Below are 16,793 nucleotides of genomic sequence, written 5' to 3'. Positions count from 1 at the left end.
GGAACCGAGCAAACGGGATGATATCCATTGCCGCCACCATCAGCCCGATTACCTCCATGCACTGAGCCACTGACAGCCGAAGAGAGGACTGAAGGGCTAGACAAGTATCGATAATCTTTGATTTCCTGACTTCTGTCAGAAAGATCTTCATGGATAGGGAATCTATTATGGTTCCCAAGAAAGTTATCCTTGTACTTGGGGTCAAGGAAATTTTTCCCAAATTTATCTTCCACCCGTGAGTTCTTAGGAAGGATAACACCAGGTCAGTATAGGATCTTGCTTGTTGAAAAGATGGCGCCTGAACTAGAATATCGTCCAGATAAGGCGCCACCCCAATGCCTTGTGGTCGGAGAACTGCCAGGAGAGACCCCAGAACCTTTGTAAATATTCTTGGAGCCGTGGCCAGACCGAAAGGCAGAGCCACGAACTGGAAGTGCTTGTCCTGGAAGGCAAACCTTAGGAACTTGTGATGATCCCTGTGAATGGGAACATGTAGATATGCGTCCTTTAAATCCACTGTTGTCATAAATTGACCCTCTTGGATCAATGGGAGAATGGAACGTATAGTTTCCATCTTAAAGGACAGAACTCTGAGAAATTTGTTTAAACTTTTGAGATCTAAAATTGGTCTGAAGGTTCCCTTCTTTTTGGGAACCACAAACAGGTTGGAATAAAAACCCTGACCTTGTTCCTGTACTGGGATGGGAACAATCACTCCCATGATAGAGAGGTCTTTTACACAATGTAAGAACGCCTCTTTCTTTATCTGGTCTGCAGATAATCTTGAAAGTAGAAACCTGTCTCCGGGAGGAAAACTTTTGAACTCCAATTTGTATCTCTGGGACACTATCTCTATTGCCCAGGGATCCTGAATGTCCCGAACCCAGGTTTGAACGAAGGATAGTTTGCCCCCTACCAGATCTGGACCCGGATCGGGGGCATGCCCTTTGTCAGGTTAGGAAATGTCCAGAAGAAGACCCAAATGCTAGGGCGAACTAAAACAACACCCTTGCACTCTGAGTTTAATCCAGGACGTGACCCCACGACAACTTTTATAAAACAAAGCACTCACGATATGGAGCAGTGTAGGTCTGAGTCCACAGGAAGAGAAATGGAATGTATAAGGAGCTGTATTCAGGTAGTTCAGGAATAGTCCTCCACAGATCCAGGAAAGCAGGGGTAGAACTTATACTCAGACAGAAGAAGGGTTAAACACAGAGTAAACAGTACTTGCAGAGTTTGGCAATAAATAATCAAGCAGTTTGTGGGTAAACACAGAGTAGTCAATACTTGCAGAGTTTGGCAACAGGTAATCAGGCAGTTTGAGGGTTAACACAGAGTAGTCAGTACTTGCAGAGTTTGGCAACAGGTAATCAGGCAGTTTGTGGGTTACCACAGAGTAGTCAGTACTTGCAGAGTCTGGCAACAGGTAAACCGGCAGCTTGAGGGAAGAACAGAACACTTCCAAAGGAGCCTCGGCAGAAACAAACAAACGGGCACCGCGGAAACCGGAAGCCCGGGTTAAGAAGCCTGATAGTGACGTCAGCGGCAAGGCCGAGCTAGACGTCACCATGGAGACACCAGCACGCAAGGAGGGCTGCCGGAGCTCCCCGGCGGTCGAGCATGACACCCTTCATGCAGTCTTGGAATCATCAGCAGGCTTCTTGGACTGTTTGGCCTTGTTCGAAGACTGGTTGGGTCTCCATGCAGGCTTGGATTGTTCCTGCTTAGAGGAGGAAGAGGAAGAATTTCCCTTGAAATTTCGAAAGGAACGAAAATTATTCTGTCGTCCTTTTTGCTTGTTTTTCTTATCCTGAGGGAGTAGATGACCCTTGCCTCCCGATATATCAGAAATAATTTCCGTCAAGCCAGGGCCAAACAAGGTCTTCCCCTTGTAAGGAATCGCTATAAGCTTAGACTTAGATGACACGTCCGCAGACCAAGGTTTTAACCATAGGGCTCTGCGGGCTAGGACAGAGAAACTTGAACTTTTAGCTGCCAGTTTGATGATTTAAAGAGAAGCGTCTGTAATGAAGGAAATAGCTAGCTTCAGAGCTTTTATCCTGTCTTGGATCTCCTCTAAGGGAGTTTCGGTCCTGAGAAACTCAGATAGAGCATCAAACCAGTATGCTGCCGCACCCGTGACGGTAGCAATGCACGCAGCAGGCTGCAATAGCAGACCCTGGTGAACATAAATCTTTTTAAGTAGACCCTCTAACTTCTTATCCATAGGATCTTTGAAAGTACAACTATCCTCTATGGGAATAGTAGTTCTCTTGGCTAAGGTGGAAACAGGCCCTTCCACTTTAGGAACAGTCTGCCAAGCCTCCTTGAAGGCATCAGCTATGGGAAACATCTTCTTAAAGATAGGTGAGGGAGAAAAGGGAATACCTGGTCGCTCCCATTCTTTAGTAACGATCTCCGAAGCTCGCTTTGGAACAGGAAATACGTCTGAGTGAGAAGGAGTTTAGAAATATTTGTCCAGTTTACTAGACTTTAACGGGGCCACCACTACTGTGGAATCACAGGCGTCTAAGGTAACTAAAACCTCCCTGAGCAACAGGTGGAGGTGTTCTAGCTTAAACCTAAAGGTTACAACCTCCGAGTACATCAGAGGCAATGAACTTTCTGAATCTGAAATTTCACCTTCAGATGGAAATGCATTACCCTCCTCTTTCGGGTTGGGAGGGAACTTCCATGGCATCCGCAACCTCACTTACTGATTGTCTGGCTTTCCTCTTACGTTTGCCTTGCAGCATAGGAAAAGCAGACAATGCTTCAGAAATTGTAGAGGACATAAGAGAAGCTATGTCTTTCAAGGTAACTGCGGGCGCTAAAGTAGGAGTACAGGACACTGCTTGAGCGGGCATTAGAGTTTGGGACGCTTGGGGAGAAAGCTGCGGCATACCTTCCACCTCGTCGGTAGACTTTTGGGAAGCATCTGCTTTTGAAAGAATTTGTTCAGGAAAAATAATTTCTCTACAATCTATAGCCCTCTTGATGCATGAGGGACAGAAAGGGATTTGTGGTTCCACATTAGCCTCCAAACACATGGAGCAAGTAAAATTTTGCAAGGCTCCTGTGTCCATATTTAGTCGCAAAAATGTAAATATGCAATGAAAACTTTAATTTTTACACAAATTTTTTTTTATCAAAAAAACGTTACTGTCTCTTTAAATTTTAAAGTGTATTTTTTTTACTGCGTGCGAGAAAAAATACAAAACAACGTTCTCAAACAGCTATAGACTAAAAATAAAGACACCCCTACTGCTGAGGTGCCTACCTGACTGTAAGAACCGGATCCTTCACTCCCAGTAGGGCAGCAATCCTGATTCGATGGGGAAACTATTCAGCAGGGCTTCCAGTCTAAAAACGCTTGTAAAATCTAAGCAAACATGCGCTTTTTGGCAGAGCAATATCATGCGTGTAACTTTGTCTGAACCGTCTCTAGATAGAGGCGCAGTATGAAAGGCACGCAATCTAGACGATCCACCCATCGTGGGCGTGGCAAAGCGCAACAACACACTCCTGGCCGTTATAGCCATGTTAAATAACGCCATAGTAGTAGAAACCACTATAATTATGCTTTCTCCCAGCCCCAGTGCCTGTAACACGCTGTCTGGTTCTCTCAGACCCTGATAGTTTATATGTCCCAAGCGCTTATACGTTATATTGTGCAACCATAAGCCTTATGTGAAATGTAATGAAGTGTAATAAAAGTGCTCCTTTTCCTCTAAGTGTCCCAGGAAAAATAAACAAGCACTTACCTCATATGTCTGCCTGACAGCAAAGGCAGTTCAGCAGGTTTGAGAGGTCCTATCCCCCACATGGACCTCTGAAGAAAATGAAATTCCTGATTTAATATGCCTCAGGTTTTCAGGGTTAGGGCAGCAAACAAATATGGGAGGCACAGTGAGAATTATGTCCCACAAGTTCCCATTGCTTTAAAGCCACCAAGGCTCTACTGAAGAGACTGATATGGACTACAACTACACCCCAGGACAAAGCAGCACCATAATGTACCGCTATATAAAAATAATAAACTCTTGATTGAAGAATCATATCTAACACCTCACTTTACCGCTTCCTATCACTAACGCAGGCAAAGAGAATGACTGGGGTGGGAGAGTAGGGATTGCCTATTTAACAGCTTTGCTGTGGTGCTCTTTGCCGCCTCCTGCAGACCAGGAGGTGAATATCCCATTAGTAATTAAGATGATCCGTGGACTCATCGTGTCTTAAAAAAGAAATCAAGCACAAACTTACTACACCACCTCCATAGGAGGTAAAACTGAATTGTAGGTATGGTGAGGGGTGTATTTATAGGCATTTTGAGGTTTCGGAATCTTTGCCCCTCCTGGTAGGATTGTATATCCCATACGTCACTAGCTCATGGACTCTTGCCAATTACATGAAAAAAATATATACATATATATATATATATATATATATGTATGAACACTAAACTAGCACTCTCTGGTCTTTCCAAAAAAATCTTTTACTGTGAAAGTAGTGACGTTTCGGGGACAAAGTATCCCCTTCCCCAGACTGAGAGTGCTAGTTTTGTGTTCAGCTATATTTAATTACACTAGCACCCTGGCAGTTGATATACTGAGCGAGAGTGCTCTCCCTTGTTACTATACAGGGAGTGCAGAATTATTAGGCAAATTAGTATTTTGACCACATCATCCTCTTTATGCATGTTGTCTTACTCCAAGCTGTATAGGCTCGAAAGCCTACTACCAATTAAGCATATTAGGTGATGTGCATCTCTGTAATGAGAAGGGGTGTGGTCTAATGACATCAACACCCTATATCAGGTGTGCATAATTATTAGGCAACGTCCTTTCCTTTGGCAAAATGGGTCAAAAGAAGGACTTGACAGGCTCAGAAAAGTCAAAAATAGTGAGATATCTTGCAGAGGGATGCAGCACTCTTAAAATTGCAAAGCTTCTGAAGCGTGATCATCGAACAATCAAGCGTTTCATTCAAAATAGTCAACAGGGTCGCAAGAAGCGTGTGGAAAAACCAAGACGCAAAATAACTGCCCATGAACTGAGAAAAGTCAAGCGTGCAGCTGCCAAGATGCCACTTGCCACCAGTTTGGCCATATTTCAGAGCTGCAACATCACTGGAGTGCCCAAAAGCACAAGGTGTGCAATACTCAGAGACATGGCCAAGGTAAGAAAGGCTGAAAGACGACCACCACTGAACAAGACACACAAGCTGAAACGTCAAGACTGGGCCAAGAAATATCTCAAGACTGATTTTTCTAAGGTTTTATGGACTGATGAAATGAGAGTGAGTCTTGATGGGCCAGATGGATGGGCCCGTGGCTGGATTGGTAAAGGGCAGAGAGCTCCAGTCCGACTCAGACGCCAGCAAGGTGGAGGTGGAGTAGTGGTTTGGGCTGGTATCATCAAAGATGAGCTTGTGGGGCCTTTTCGGGTTGAGGATGGAGTCAAGCTCAACTCCCAGTCCTACTGCCAGTTTCTGGAAGACACCTTCTTCAAGCAGTGGTACAGGAAGAAGTCTGCATCCTTCAAGAAAAACATGATTTTCATGCAGGACAATGCTCCATCACACGCGTCCAAGTACTCCACAGCGTGGCTGGCAAGAAAGGGTATAAAAGAAGAAAATCTAATGACATGGCCTCCTTGTTCACCTGATCTGAACCCCATTGAGAACCTGTGGTCCATCATCAAATGTGAGATTTACAAGGAGGGAAAACAGTACACCTCTCTGAACAGCGTCTGGGAGGCTGTGGTTGCTGCTGCACGCAATGTTGATGGTGAACAGATCAAAACACTGACAGAATCCATGGATGGCAGGCTTTTGAGTGTCCTTGCAAAGAAAGGTGGCTATATTGGTCACTGATTTGTTTATGTTTTGTTTTTGAATGTCAGAAATGTATATTTGTGAATGTTGAGATGTTATATTGGTTTCACTGGTAAAAATAAATAATTGAAATGGGTATATATTTGTTTTTTGTTAAGTTGCCTAATAATTATGCACAGTAATAGTCACCTGCACACACAGATATCCCCCTAAAATAGCTATAACTAAAAACAAACTAAAAACTACTTCAAAAACTATTCAGCTTTGATATTAATGAGTTTTTTGGGTTCATTGAGAACATGGTTGTTGTTCAATAATAAAATTAATCCTCAAAAATACAACTTGCCTAATAATTCTGCACTCCCTGTATATATATATATATATATATATATATATATATATATATATATATATATATATATATATATATATTAGAATAAAGCAAAAGTAGGGAGAGGGAAGATATACTCTAAAACAGGAACCCTCACTTCCAAAAAGAGGGATTATAACCTGGAGTAAATATATCTAGTTATAAGCCTAGCTGAGTATAACAAAAAACTAGGCTGTGGTGCAGACCCTCTTAAATTAATATAAATGCAGACCCTCTTAAATTAATATAAATATATATTATGATATAACACGATATATTCTATTTAGCAGTACACTAAATCCACCTCAAAGTCCAATAGTATGTGTGCAGCTCCTTGTAGATCTTTCTCAGCTGGCCTAGCACTTCATAGCTCACAAAAATAAAAGATACACAAGAGTGTGTCAACATAATGTATTAGATTGGGTTATTCAAAATATTAATAACCTGAATTAGAATACTCACATACAAAGAAGCACACAAGACCAAACAGCAATGTGTGATTTTATAGGTTTTGTAAAGGCTGCTTATTGGGTTGCAAGCAGCCATACAAGAATTGGAAAAGGTATTGATAGCACCCATATAGCTTATGATAGCACACACTGCCACTGGTCTTGTATGCCTCTTTGTAAGAACATCTTGTATGGGAAGGCAAGCAGGGATACTTAGATTTTTTAATTGGTCATGCAATAAAATATGTGGTTCTTACTTTTATGAAATGGAAGATTTTAAGCTCAGTTTTAGCTACACAATAACTTAAATGAATATTGCATTTTCCCTGGAAAAAAACGCTTCACTTAGCAGCAAATCAAACCTATCTTCTGCTGGTGAGAGCAAATTAGCTCAAAACGGCTGTTTAGAAGGTTTTGCTGCATTTACCCCATAATCGTATTCTGTGGTCAGACACAGTATGCAAGCAAATAGTACCTAATTTGCATATCATACTCAGTTCTCTGGTGCATTAGTAAGAATATATACAAACCACTTCAGTGGGAAGGTAAGCGCGGTTAGTTCCCAAGATGTGCTATTTGGCTATGCAATAATCTTTGTGGTTCTTACTTATTCTGGTGCAAGTTATGAAAACTATAGTTATTCAATATGATGTACTATGTTGGCGCCCTCTTGTGTTTTTCATTTAATTTAAGAATAAACACAGAGCTCCTTAATGCAGGACTTGACAAATCACTGGAGCATGGGACACGTCTCCCAGGATTTAAGTCCTAGCTTTTAACTTTTTGGAATATGCAACATATATATGGATTTTTCTTCCCTAAATGCATTATTTTACACTTTGCTGTGTTAAACTTTAGATCCCAGTTGTTTGTCCGATCCTCCAATTGTTGAAGTGATATAAAACAATTGTAGGATCGGACAAACGACTGGGATCTAAAGTTTAACACAGCAAAGTGTAAAATAATGCATTTAGGGAAGAAATATCCAAATGTTAATTACAGACTCAATGACACTTTACTGACAGATGAGGAACAGGACTTGGGAATTATTATTTCAGATGATTTAAAACTTAGTAAACAATGTAGTAATGCAGCGAGTAAGGCTAGCAGAATGCTTGGATGTATTGGTAGAGGTATTTGCAGCAGAAATAGTAAGGTTCTCATGCCACTTTATAGATCATTAGTTAGGCCTCATCTTGAGTATTGTGTGCAGTTCTGGAGGCCATATCTTCAGAAGGATATTAACAAACTTGAATCTGTGCAAAGGAGGGCTTCCAAAATGGTACATGGTCTAAAAAATAAAACGTATCAGGATAGGCTCAATGACCTAAATATGTATAGCTTAGAGGAGAGAAGGGAAACAGGTGATATGATAGCAACTTTCAAGTACGTTAAAGGGCTTTGTAAAACTGAGGCTGTGGGTATTTTACATAAAATGGAAAATTCAAGAACAAGGGGTCATGATCTCAAGCTGAAGGGTAGTAGATTCAGCAGTAATTTGAGGAAGCACTTCTTTACAAAAAGATTGGTTGATTTATGGAATAAACTTCCTCAAGAGGTAGTAGCGACAAACACTGTGGGGGATTTTAAAAATGCATGGGACAAGCATAAGGCTATCCTACAAACTAGATAAGTTTATACTGTTAGGTATATCGGGCAGACTTGCTGGGCCTATGGCTCTTATCTGCCGTCAATATCTCTGTTTCTATATTTTTTTTTCTCAAACTCATGTGCTTTCTAAAAAGTGTGTGGCTAGCATCATACATATAAAATAAAATGGTCAACCCTGCATTATTATGCAATCAAATACCAAACTAACCGGGTGAAGCTTTGTGTAGCTGTCCACATTTTTCTGAAGCTGCAGTCGCTGTTCATCTTTCAGTTCTTGGTTTGTTTTCAGTAGAGATAAGGAATCACGGATTCGTCTTCTTTTTTTTAAAAAGTGCAATGCCTGTATTAAAGGGCCAAACAGGTTATCACAAAATCAAGCAATGCACACAAAAGAAAGGTAGTGACTAAAATATATAATCCATCCATGAAGTACATTACAGTGGGTTTGACACTATAATTTGAAAAGGCAAGTAACAACCCTTATACTCCATAATTTTTACAGCAAAACTCCTGTTACCCTGAATTAAGGATATACAACTAAGCCTTGTGTTCCAACATAAATCAAAATGAGTTTTCAGTTTTACAGGTAAATTGACACGCAAATTAAGGAATACAAGAAACAAGAAGAGGAACAATTCACTTAAAATGTAAAGCTGCATATGATTGTGGCCCTGCATATTCCTTCTCCTTCTTATATAATGTGTATATCTATGTGTGCCATAAGTACCCAAATAATGTTCTGTCTATATCCCTCCTAATGAAATATATTATCAGTAAAGTTAATGTGAAAGAGAGACGGCAGTTATGGCTTTTATACTAGGTTGTGATCATTGTAGCCATTAGAGAAGAATGGTCTTCCTCATACTAAGCACTATAATCTGCAATAAACACATACAATGCTTTGAAATTCACGTTCAGTCTTTACCAGCTAGATTGACAGACTGCTTATATTAGGTAACATAGGTTTAGCGGTAACCTTTGTTTATAGTTTTGGTTTTTAGTTTGTGTACCTAAATGACAGCTAACTTTGCATGGGATTTAAACACATGCAAGCACTACTACACATTTTTTTAAGAAAGGGAGACATAGGTGAATTTGAACCATGTGCTGGTTCGGTGTGTATAAAGGGTCCGCTTTAAGTAGGTCCGCTTTAAGCAAATGGTGATGGGAACAACTAAGTATTTATAGAAAGAAAAAAAAAATGTCACCATTTAACCCATGACCAACTACTCCATTACCCATGTTATTAATGCTCATATTGGATTTACTATTGGAATTGTATTGATAATATGACATGCAACTAATGATTGTAATGATTGTAAGATGTTTGTTGCAGCAAAATGTAACCATGTAACCACCCAGAATATGTTGACAATCTGTTTCCAACTGTATTTGTTGAATACCTGTTTAACGACAAAAACCTTTCAATAAAATATTATTGGGAAAAAAATAAAAAATTCCACCATTGTGATGAAATAATTATTGGAGATTGTTGCGACACGTAGGGAGTGTGGTTTAAGGAATACAATGATGAAGAGGACTAAGGATAAGACTATGCAAAATAGTTAATCTGCTGTCATCCTTGTGTGCTGAAACCCCTATGTCACTGCTCTTACTAGATGTATATTATATGACCAATATGCTTAACAATGGCATCTCCAGCAATTAATTATGGGGGGGCACGTCCTGAGGGTCCACCAGTATTTTGTGGGCACGGTCACAAAATACTGGGGCTGGACCTGTCATTGAGTGGGGCCAAGTCGGGTTGGAGGAGGAAACAGTGATAACAACAGTTTGGGGGGCAGCCATTATGCTGTTGCCCCCCCCCCCCCAGTAATTAACGGTACCCTGCCACATAGCTTTGTGCTCTAAGGCTAATAGTGGAGATCAAGCCTGCAAGTTCGTTTGAGCTTATGGATTTGTGAGTAACTTTCTGATACCTGCTTTTATTATGTACATTTGGAACATTATTGCACTATTGTGTTTTTTGTGTTTTTATTTTGAGGATTAATTCAAAGAAGATAGTTTGTGAGAACCTAGACTTGGACTGAATATTAGACATGTGAACAGACAAAAAAAGTTTCTGACCAATCATTCATAATGGGCAAAAAAGAATAACGATTTTTCATATTCGTTAAGATTAGTTCATGGAGTTGTTCGGTTCAGCTGCAGAGTGTTACTGTTACTTGTGTTCAATCCCTTTGTGAAGGTTAAACACATAGAGATGCAGAGTCGCTAGTCTTATAATGACATGTTCTAACAAATCAGAGCGCGTTTTTTTTTTAAAGCAATAATGGCTCTTAATTATTTTATTAATGTGTAAGGATTTTCAAGAATAAAAATTAACCTTACACACTTATTGGCCGACACAGCAATCAATCAACAGACAGGGACATTGCTAGATCACTATTGAAAAATGTAAAACTGTAAACTTGAAGCCTTTCCTGCCTTTAGGGTATTAACTGCATGAAAGAATCAACTATATTTTTTACTTCACATGCATTTGGTTTGTTCATTTCTTTGTTAAATGAGTGCAAATAATATAGCAATATTAGTAACCGTTTGAAAGCACGTCTACTGACTATACCATGCACTTTCAAGTTTAGATAACACATATCCATTATTTAATATAATGTTTATTATACTAGGAATATAAATTGAATAGTGAAAATATTTGGATTATATTGTGGCATTTGCTACCACAAGAAATATACATTAGCTCTCTCTCTCTATAGATATTCATTATTTCTTTTGGTATAATAAAGTCATATCCCTGTTATTTATGCTTCTTTTATATGACAGTAATTTCTCACATATATTTGCACATTTGATATTAAGACTTACTGCTCTTTGAATAGTGACAGCTGCTTTATATTGTTTTAGTAGAACTTTCTGCTGATGGAACTTTTTCCTTTCCTTATAGCCCCTCCAGAACTTCTGGATTACAAGTGAAGATGTCTCTTCCATTTCCTTAATATGTTTATTCATTTGTCCTGCAGAAAATTTCAAAAAAAAATGTAGGTTTCATAAAAAAGCTCATACACAATTCATATATTTCTAGTATATACTACTGCACAATAACTGTATTTAAATAATATATATATATATTTTATTTTTTTTCAAAAACTTTATTATACCATATAAATATACACGCTAAAAAGAGAGAGAAAAGAGCAAATGGCAAATGATGATTGGTAACAATAGAAATAACAATCAATGATTACAAGACCCTTATATTAGCCCTGAAGAACATTGAACTTCATAGAAGCAAAGGAAGAGTAATAAAATAAACAACAATAAATACACCCCAAAAACCCCCCCCATTACTACAATTGAGTATTAATAATGAATTCTGTTTATAAAGTTCATTTCTTGGTAAAGAATAAAATCCCTCCAGATCTTCCCAAAAGAGTTATCTTTTTCCTCTCTGTTCTATAATCATAGGTCGCTGTTATTGCGGAATTTATCAATAATATCTTTGCCTCATTGACAGAAGGAACTCTAGAACTGATCCAGTTAATAAACAGTAATTTTCTAAGAATTATTATAGCTGTTAGGATAAAGTTGTATTTATTCCCTCATGAGTCTCGAGAAGACAATAAAATGGTAGATTCCATTGATAAAGTTACTTTGATTTTTATTACTTGTGAAAGAAAATACGCAACTTTTAACCAAAATTGTTTCACTTTTGGACAATCCCATAAAAGGTAGCCTAAATCTGGGTCGATTTGAGAGCATTAAAGACACTGATTTTTAACTTTCTCATTCCACTTGGCTTCTCGTCGTGGTGTGAGGTAGTCCCTATTCACTAATCTAAATAGAGTTTCCCTTAGATATGCTGAAGGGCAAAGTAACTGTTTTTTTTAAGGCTTCTAAAGAAGTGACTAGGAAGGTCAGGCATATCCAAAGTATTCACCCAGTAAGAAATTAGCTCTGTTGAGCGTTTTCCCCCCCCTCTGATGCTCTTAGAATTTTATAAATAGATGATAAAGACCATTTTCCAGGATTAATAGTATCCAATAAGGGGTGATCTAACCATAATTGGGGAAAGTTTTTTGCAAGCTTACAAATGTAGCTTTTTAGTTGAAGAAAATAAAATTTATGTTTAGTTTGAACCGTCATGAATTTATGTTGGAATTTAGCAAAGTTATACAACTTCCTAGAATCTGGATCATAAAGATCTTTAATAGTTAGAGATTTAATTGGTGACCAGTTATTAAATATATTAACTGTATTTCCCAAAGGAAAATTACAGTTCCCTTGCACTGGCAGCCACTTAGAAATAGTAGATGGATGTCCAAGAAGCCTCATAGCTTTCCTCCATACTACTAGAATATCTCTAAATAGAGGGTGATTAGAGATCATCTTTCCCAAAACTTTATTTGATGCATGTACCACAAAACTTAAAGAGTGTGGAAAACAAACCTGCTCTTCTAGATATTTATTGGAAAATTTAAATGACTGTAACAACCAATCAATTGGCAATCGCAAGATGGTAGCAAAATTGTACCATTCCAGATTCGGTAAGGCCAATCCCCCTCTGAGATAAGTTTGGTACAGAATTTCAAGTTTTATTCAAGCTTTCCTCCCACTCCATAGGAAGTATCTCAGAGCTTGATTAAAACGCCAAAAATCAAGTTTCTTAATCAAGAGAGGAAGCATCCCGAGTATATATAGGATTTTAGGAATTATGAACATCTAGTAGAGGTTGATCTTCCCGGAGATCGAAACAGGAAGAGCTGCCCAGCTCTTCATTTTATCTTTACTATCCTGAAGAATTGGGGAGATATTGTCCTGATACCAATCCAAAGGATTGGCAGAGATTTTTAAACCCAGATAATCCAGAAAAATTTGTTTGAATAAATTGGTGTGATTGAGAATAATTTAGTTTCTTCAACCAAAGTATCTTGGATTTCGAAAAGTTGGTCTTATAGCCGGAAACGGCACCGTACTTATCCAAAAGATCCAAAACAAGATAAATAGAATCCTTAGGGTTAGCCACGAAAAGAAAAAGATCATCGGCAAACAACAAAGTTTTTAATGCCATCTTGCCTAAAGTAATTCCAGATTAAGTCTCTCTTAACTTAATGGCCAAAGGTTCTAATATTAAATCAAATAAAAGCGGAGATAGGGGGCAGCCTTGAAGAGTTCCCCTTGAAAGTATGAAGGACTTAGAGATACCATTATTAATTAACAAGGATGCCTTAGTGTCTGAGTATATATTACCAATCAAATTAACAAAATTACCCTCAAAGCCAAACCTTTTTAAAACCTCCACCAGAAATGGCCACTCCACTCTGTCGAAGGCCTTCTCTGCATCCAAGGATAGCAGGAAGGCCTCCGGCAGAGCGGAACTGTCGCCACTGTACAAGCAAATTGCATGTAGAATTTTCCTTATATTGCTTTCTGGTACTCTCCCACTCACAAAACCCACTTGATCGGGATGGATGATTTTGGGTAAAATTACCTTCATCCTCTCTGCCAAGATCTTCATCAGAATCTTGTAGTCAAGATTTAGCAGAGAGATTGGCCTATACGCCGTAACTTCTGAGGGGTCCTTATTATTTTTGGGAATCAGAATGATGTTAGCCCTTTTGAAATTCTCAGATATCTTAAAATTATCCTCAAAATAAATTTTATACAAATCCTTTAAAACCGGAATGATCTAGTCAGAAAGCATCAAATAAAACCCCACAGGCAAATTATCTGGGCCTGTGGTCTTCCCTCTAGACATTGAACTAATAATCTTATATATTTCTTCTTCAAGAATTGGTTTATTTAAAATTTCAAGGTCTGATTCTAAAATTAGAGGGAGATCAGTATTTACTAGAAAATTATTAATAGCTTCCGGACGAGGATTCTGAGAGGTATATAAGTTAGTATAATAATTATGAAATAAAAGGGCTATCTGATCTTGATCCGTAGTAGTGATATTATTATTCTTAATAGCCACTATGGGCTTCCTATAAGTTTGTCTCTTAAAGATTGAGGCCAGAAATGTACCCGCTTTATTTCCATGTCTTATAAATCTAGCTGCGTTCTTATGCAGGGAGTCTTCTGCTTCTTCTAAAAGGGAAAGATCTCTTTCCTTCTTACAAACAAAATAATTGTCTCTATTTAGCCTATCAGGGTTACTTAGATAAAGAGCATAGGCATCTTTTACCTTGTTTGACAAATCTTTGCTCTCTTTTTACTCTGGCCATATCTCTGCCTTTAAGTAAAGTTTCCCAAAAAATCGGAATGTCATTTCTGCAATGATTATTAAAGCTGCTAAACTCTTTCCATGATTTGATCAAAAAGGATTTAAATTTAACTGAATTTAAAAGATACGTGGGGAAGAAAAATGAATTGAATGTGAAAACTTTTTTGGTTTGAACTATTAATACTTCCGGAGCATGATCCGATAGAGTAAACTCAAAAATATCACAGTTTGACACCTTAAGTGCTAAAGATTCGGATACAAGAAATAAATCCAGTCTCGAAAGAGTGTTGTGGGATTTGGAGCAACATGTAAACTCACAATTATTGGGATTTAACATTCTCCATATGTCCACCAAATTTACAGCCTGTGAGAATAGCTTAAAAACTCTTTTTTCATAGTTTAGATGATATCTTGTATAACTAACTTTTGTTCTCTGCTCTCCCAACTTACGCCTATCTAAATAGGAATTAGGGGTTATGTTAAAGTCTCCAGTAAGTATTTTCGTATCCCTTGAGAATTTAAGTATTTTCTTCAGCAGATAGTTCCAAAATTTTTCATTAGGAACATTTGGGCCATACGCATTTATTATTAGATAGTTTTGATTCTGGATCAACAGTCTCACAAGCAGATATCTGCCCTCTTTATCTTTTATAACTTTATTGATCTTATGTCCAAGATTTTTGTGGAGCAAAATCATTACCCCTCTCGCTGCATTCTTGTAGTAGAAGAAGAGTGAGTCCCCAAGCCACCTAACCTTGATTTTACTATGTTCAAGATCAGAGAGGTGTGTCTCTTGGAGGCAGATTATATAAAAAACTTTTTTATTTAAATAATTCAAAACAGCTTACCTTTTAACAAATAAATTATTAAAGCCAGCTCCAGAGAACAGCAACGCACTACTGGGACCTAACTGAACAAATCTGGTGAATCAATGACAAGAAGCATATGCGCATAGCCACTAATCACCAGCTAGCTCTCAGTAATGCACTGCTGCACCTAAAAACTACCCAGGTATGTTTTTCAACAAAGGATGCCAAGAGAATGAAGAACATTTGAGAACAGAAGTAAATTGAAAAGTCTCTCTAAAAATGGACCGGGTACACATCGATATGACAAAAACTGACTAACAATCCCTTCTCCAAGCCTTCCTGAAGAAAAGATACAATTCTAGGAATTCTAATTCTACTCCAAGAGTAGTCCTTGGATTCACACCAATAAAGAGAAATGAGATTTGGATGAAGGAAGGGACCCTGAACCAGGAGGTCCTTACTCAGAGGTACTCTCCAAGGTGGGAGAGATGACATCTCCACTAGATCTGCAAACCAGATCCTGCAAGGCCACGAAGGGGCTATTAGTTCACCGACGCCCTCTCCTGTTTGATACGAGCAATGACTCGTGGAAAGAGAGTAAACGAAGGAAACAGGTATGCCAACCTGAAAACCCAAGGAACCGCCAGAGCATCTTTCAGAACGTCCTGTGGATCTCTTGACCTTGAACCGTACCTTGGCGTTCTGACGGGACACCATCAGATCTAACTCCAGCACCCCCCATTTGAGGATTAAGCTGGAAAACACCTCCGGATAGAGTTCCCACTCCCCGGGATGAAACGTCTGTCTGCTCAGAAAATCCGCTTCCCAGTTGTCTACTGCTGGAATGTGAATGGCAGATAGACAGCAATTGAGGGTCTCTGCCCACTGAAGAATCTGAGTAACCTCTTCATGGCTAAGGAACTCCGAGTTCCTCCCTGGTGATTGATGAAAGCCACAGAGGTTATGTTGTCTGACTGAAACCGGATAAACTGGGCTGAGGACAACTGAGGCCAAGCCAATAGCGCATTGTAAATCGCCCTCAACTCCAAGATGTTGATGGGAAGAGCAGACTCCTCCCGAGTCCAAAGGCCCTGAGCTTTTAACGAGATCCAGACTGCTCCCCAGCCCAGCAGGCTGGCGTCTGTGGTCACGATCACCCAGGAAGGTCTCCGAAAGCATGTGCCCTGAGACAGATGTTCCTGAGAAATCCACCACGGGAGAGAATCCCTTGATGACTGATCTAACTCTATTCTCTGAGATAGATCTGCATGGTCTCCATTCCATTGTCTGAGCATACACAACTGGAGAGCCCGCAAATGGAATCGAGCAAAAGGAATGGATGTCCATGGAAGCAACCATCAGACCAATTACTTCCATACATTGAGCCACTGAAGGATGAGCAGAAGCCTGAAGAGAAAGGCAAGAGGAAATTATTTTGTTTTTCCTGACCTCTGTCAGAAAAAAATATTATGGTCCCTAAGAACACTACTCTTGTAGCAGGGGAAAGGGAGCTT

General features: G+C 39.1%; 1 protein-coding gene across 1 annotated transcript in view; it reads right to left on the bottom strand.

Annotated features, from left to right (window-relative positions):
* The window catches only part of IQCB1 (IQ motif containing B1), a 322,033-nt gene that overhangs the window by 50,595 nt on the left and 254,645 nt on the right, over positions 1-16,793 (bottom strand). The window contains exons 11-12 of the mRNA XM_053698079.1: positions 11,113-11,261; positions 8,477-8,608 (exon numbers count right to left, since the gene is read on the bottom strand). Of these exons, the coding sequence (XP_053554054.1) occupies positions 8,477-8,608; positions 11,113-11,261 (281 nt within the window). The remainder of the gene's footprint in view (positions 1-8,476; positions 8,609-11,112; positions 11,262-16,793) is intronic.

The sequence above is a fragment of the Bombina bombina genome, chromosome 1, assembly GCF_027579735.1.
Source record: "Bombina bombina isolate aBomBom1 chromosome 1, aBomBom1.pri, whole genome shotgun sequence".
Classification (NCBI taxonomy): Eukaryota; Metazoa; Chordata; class Amphibia; order Anura; family Bombinatoridae; genus Bombina; species Bombina bombina.
This window is presented reverse-complemented; position numbering and strand designations above follow the sequence as displayed.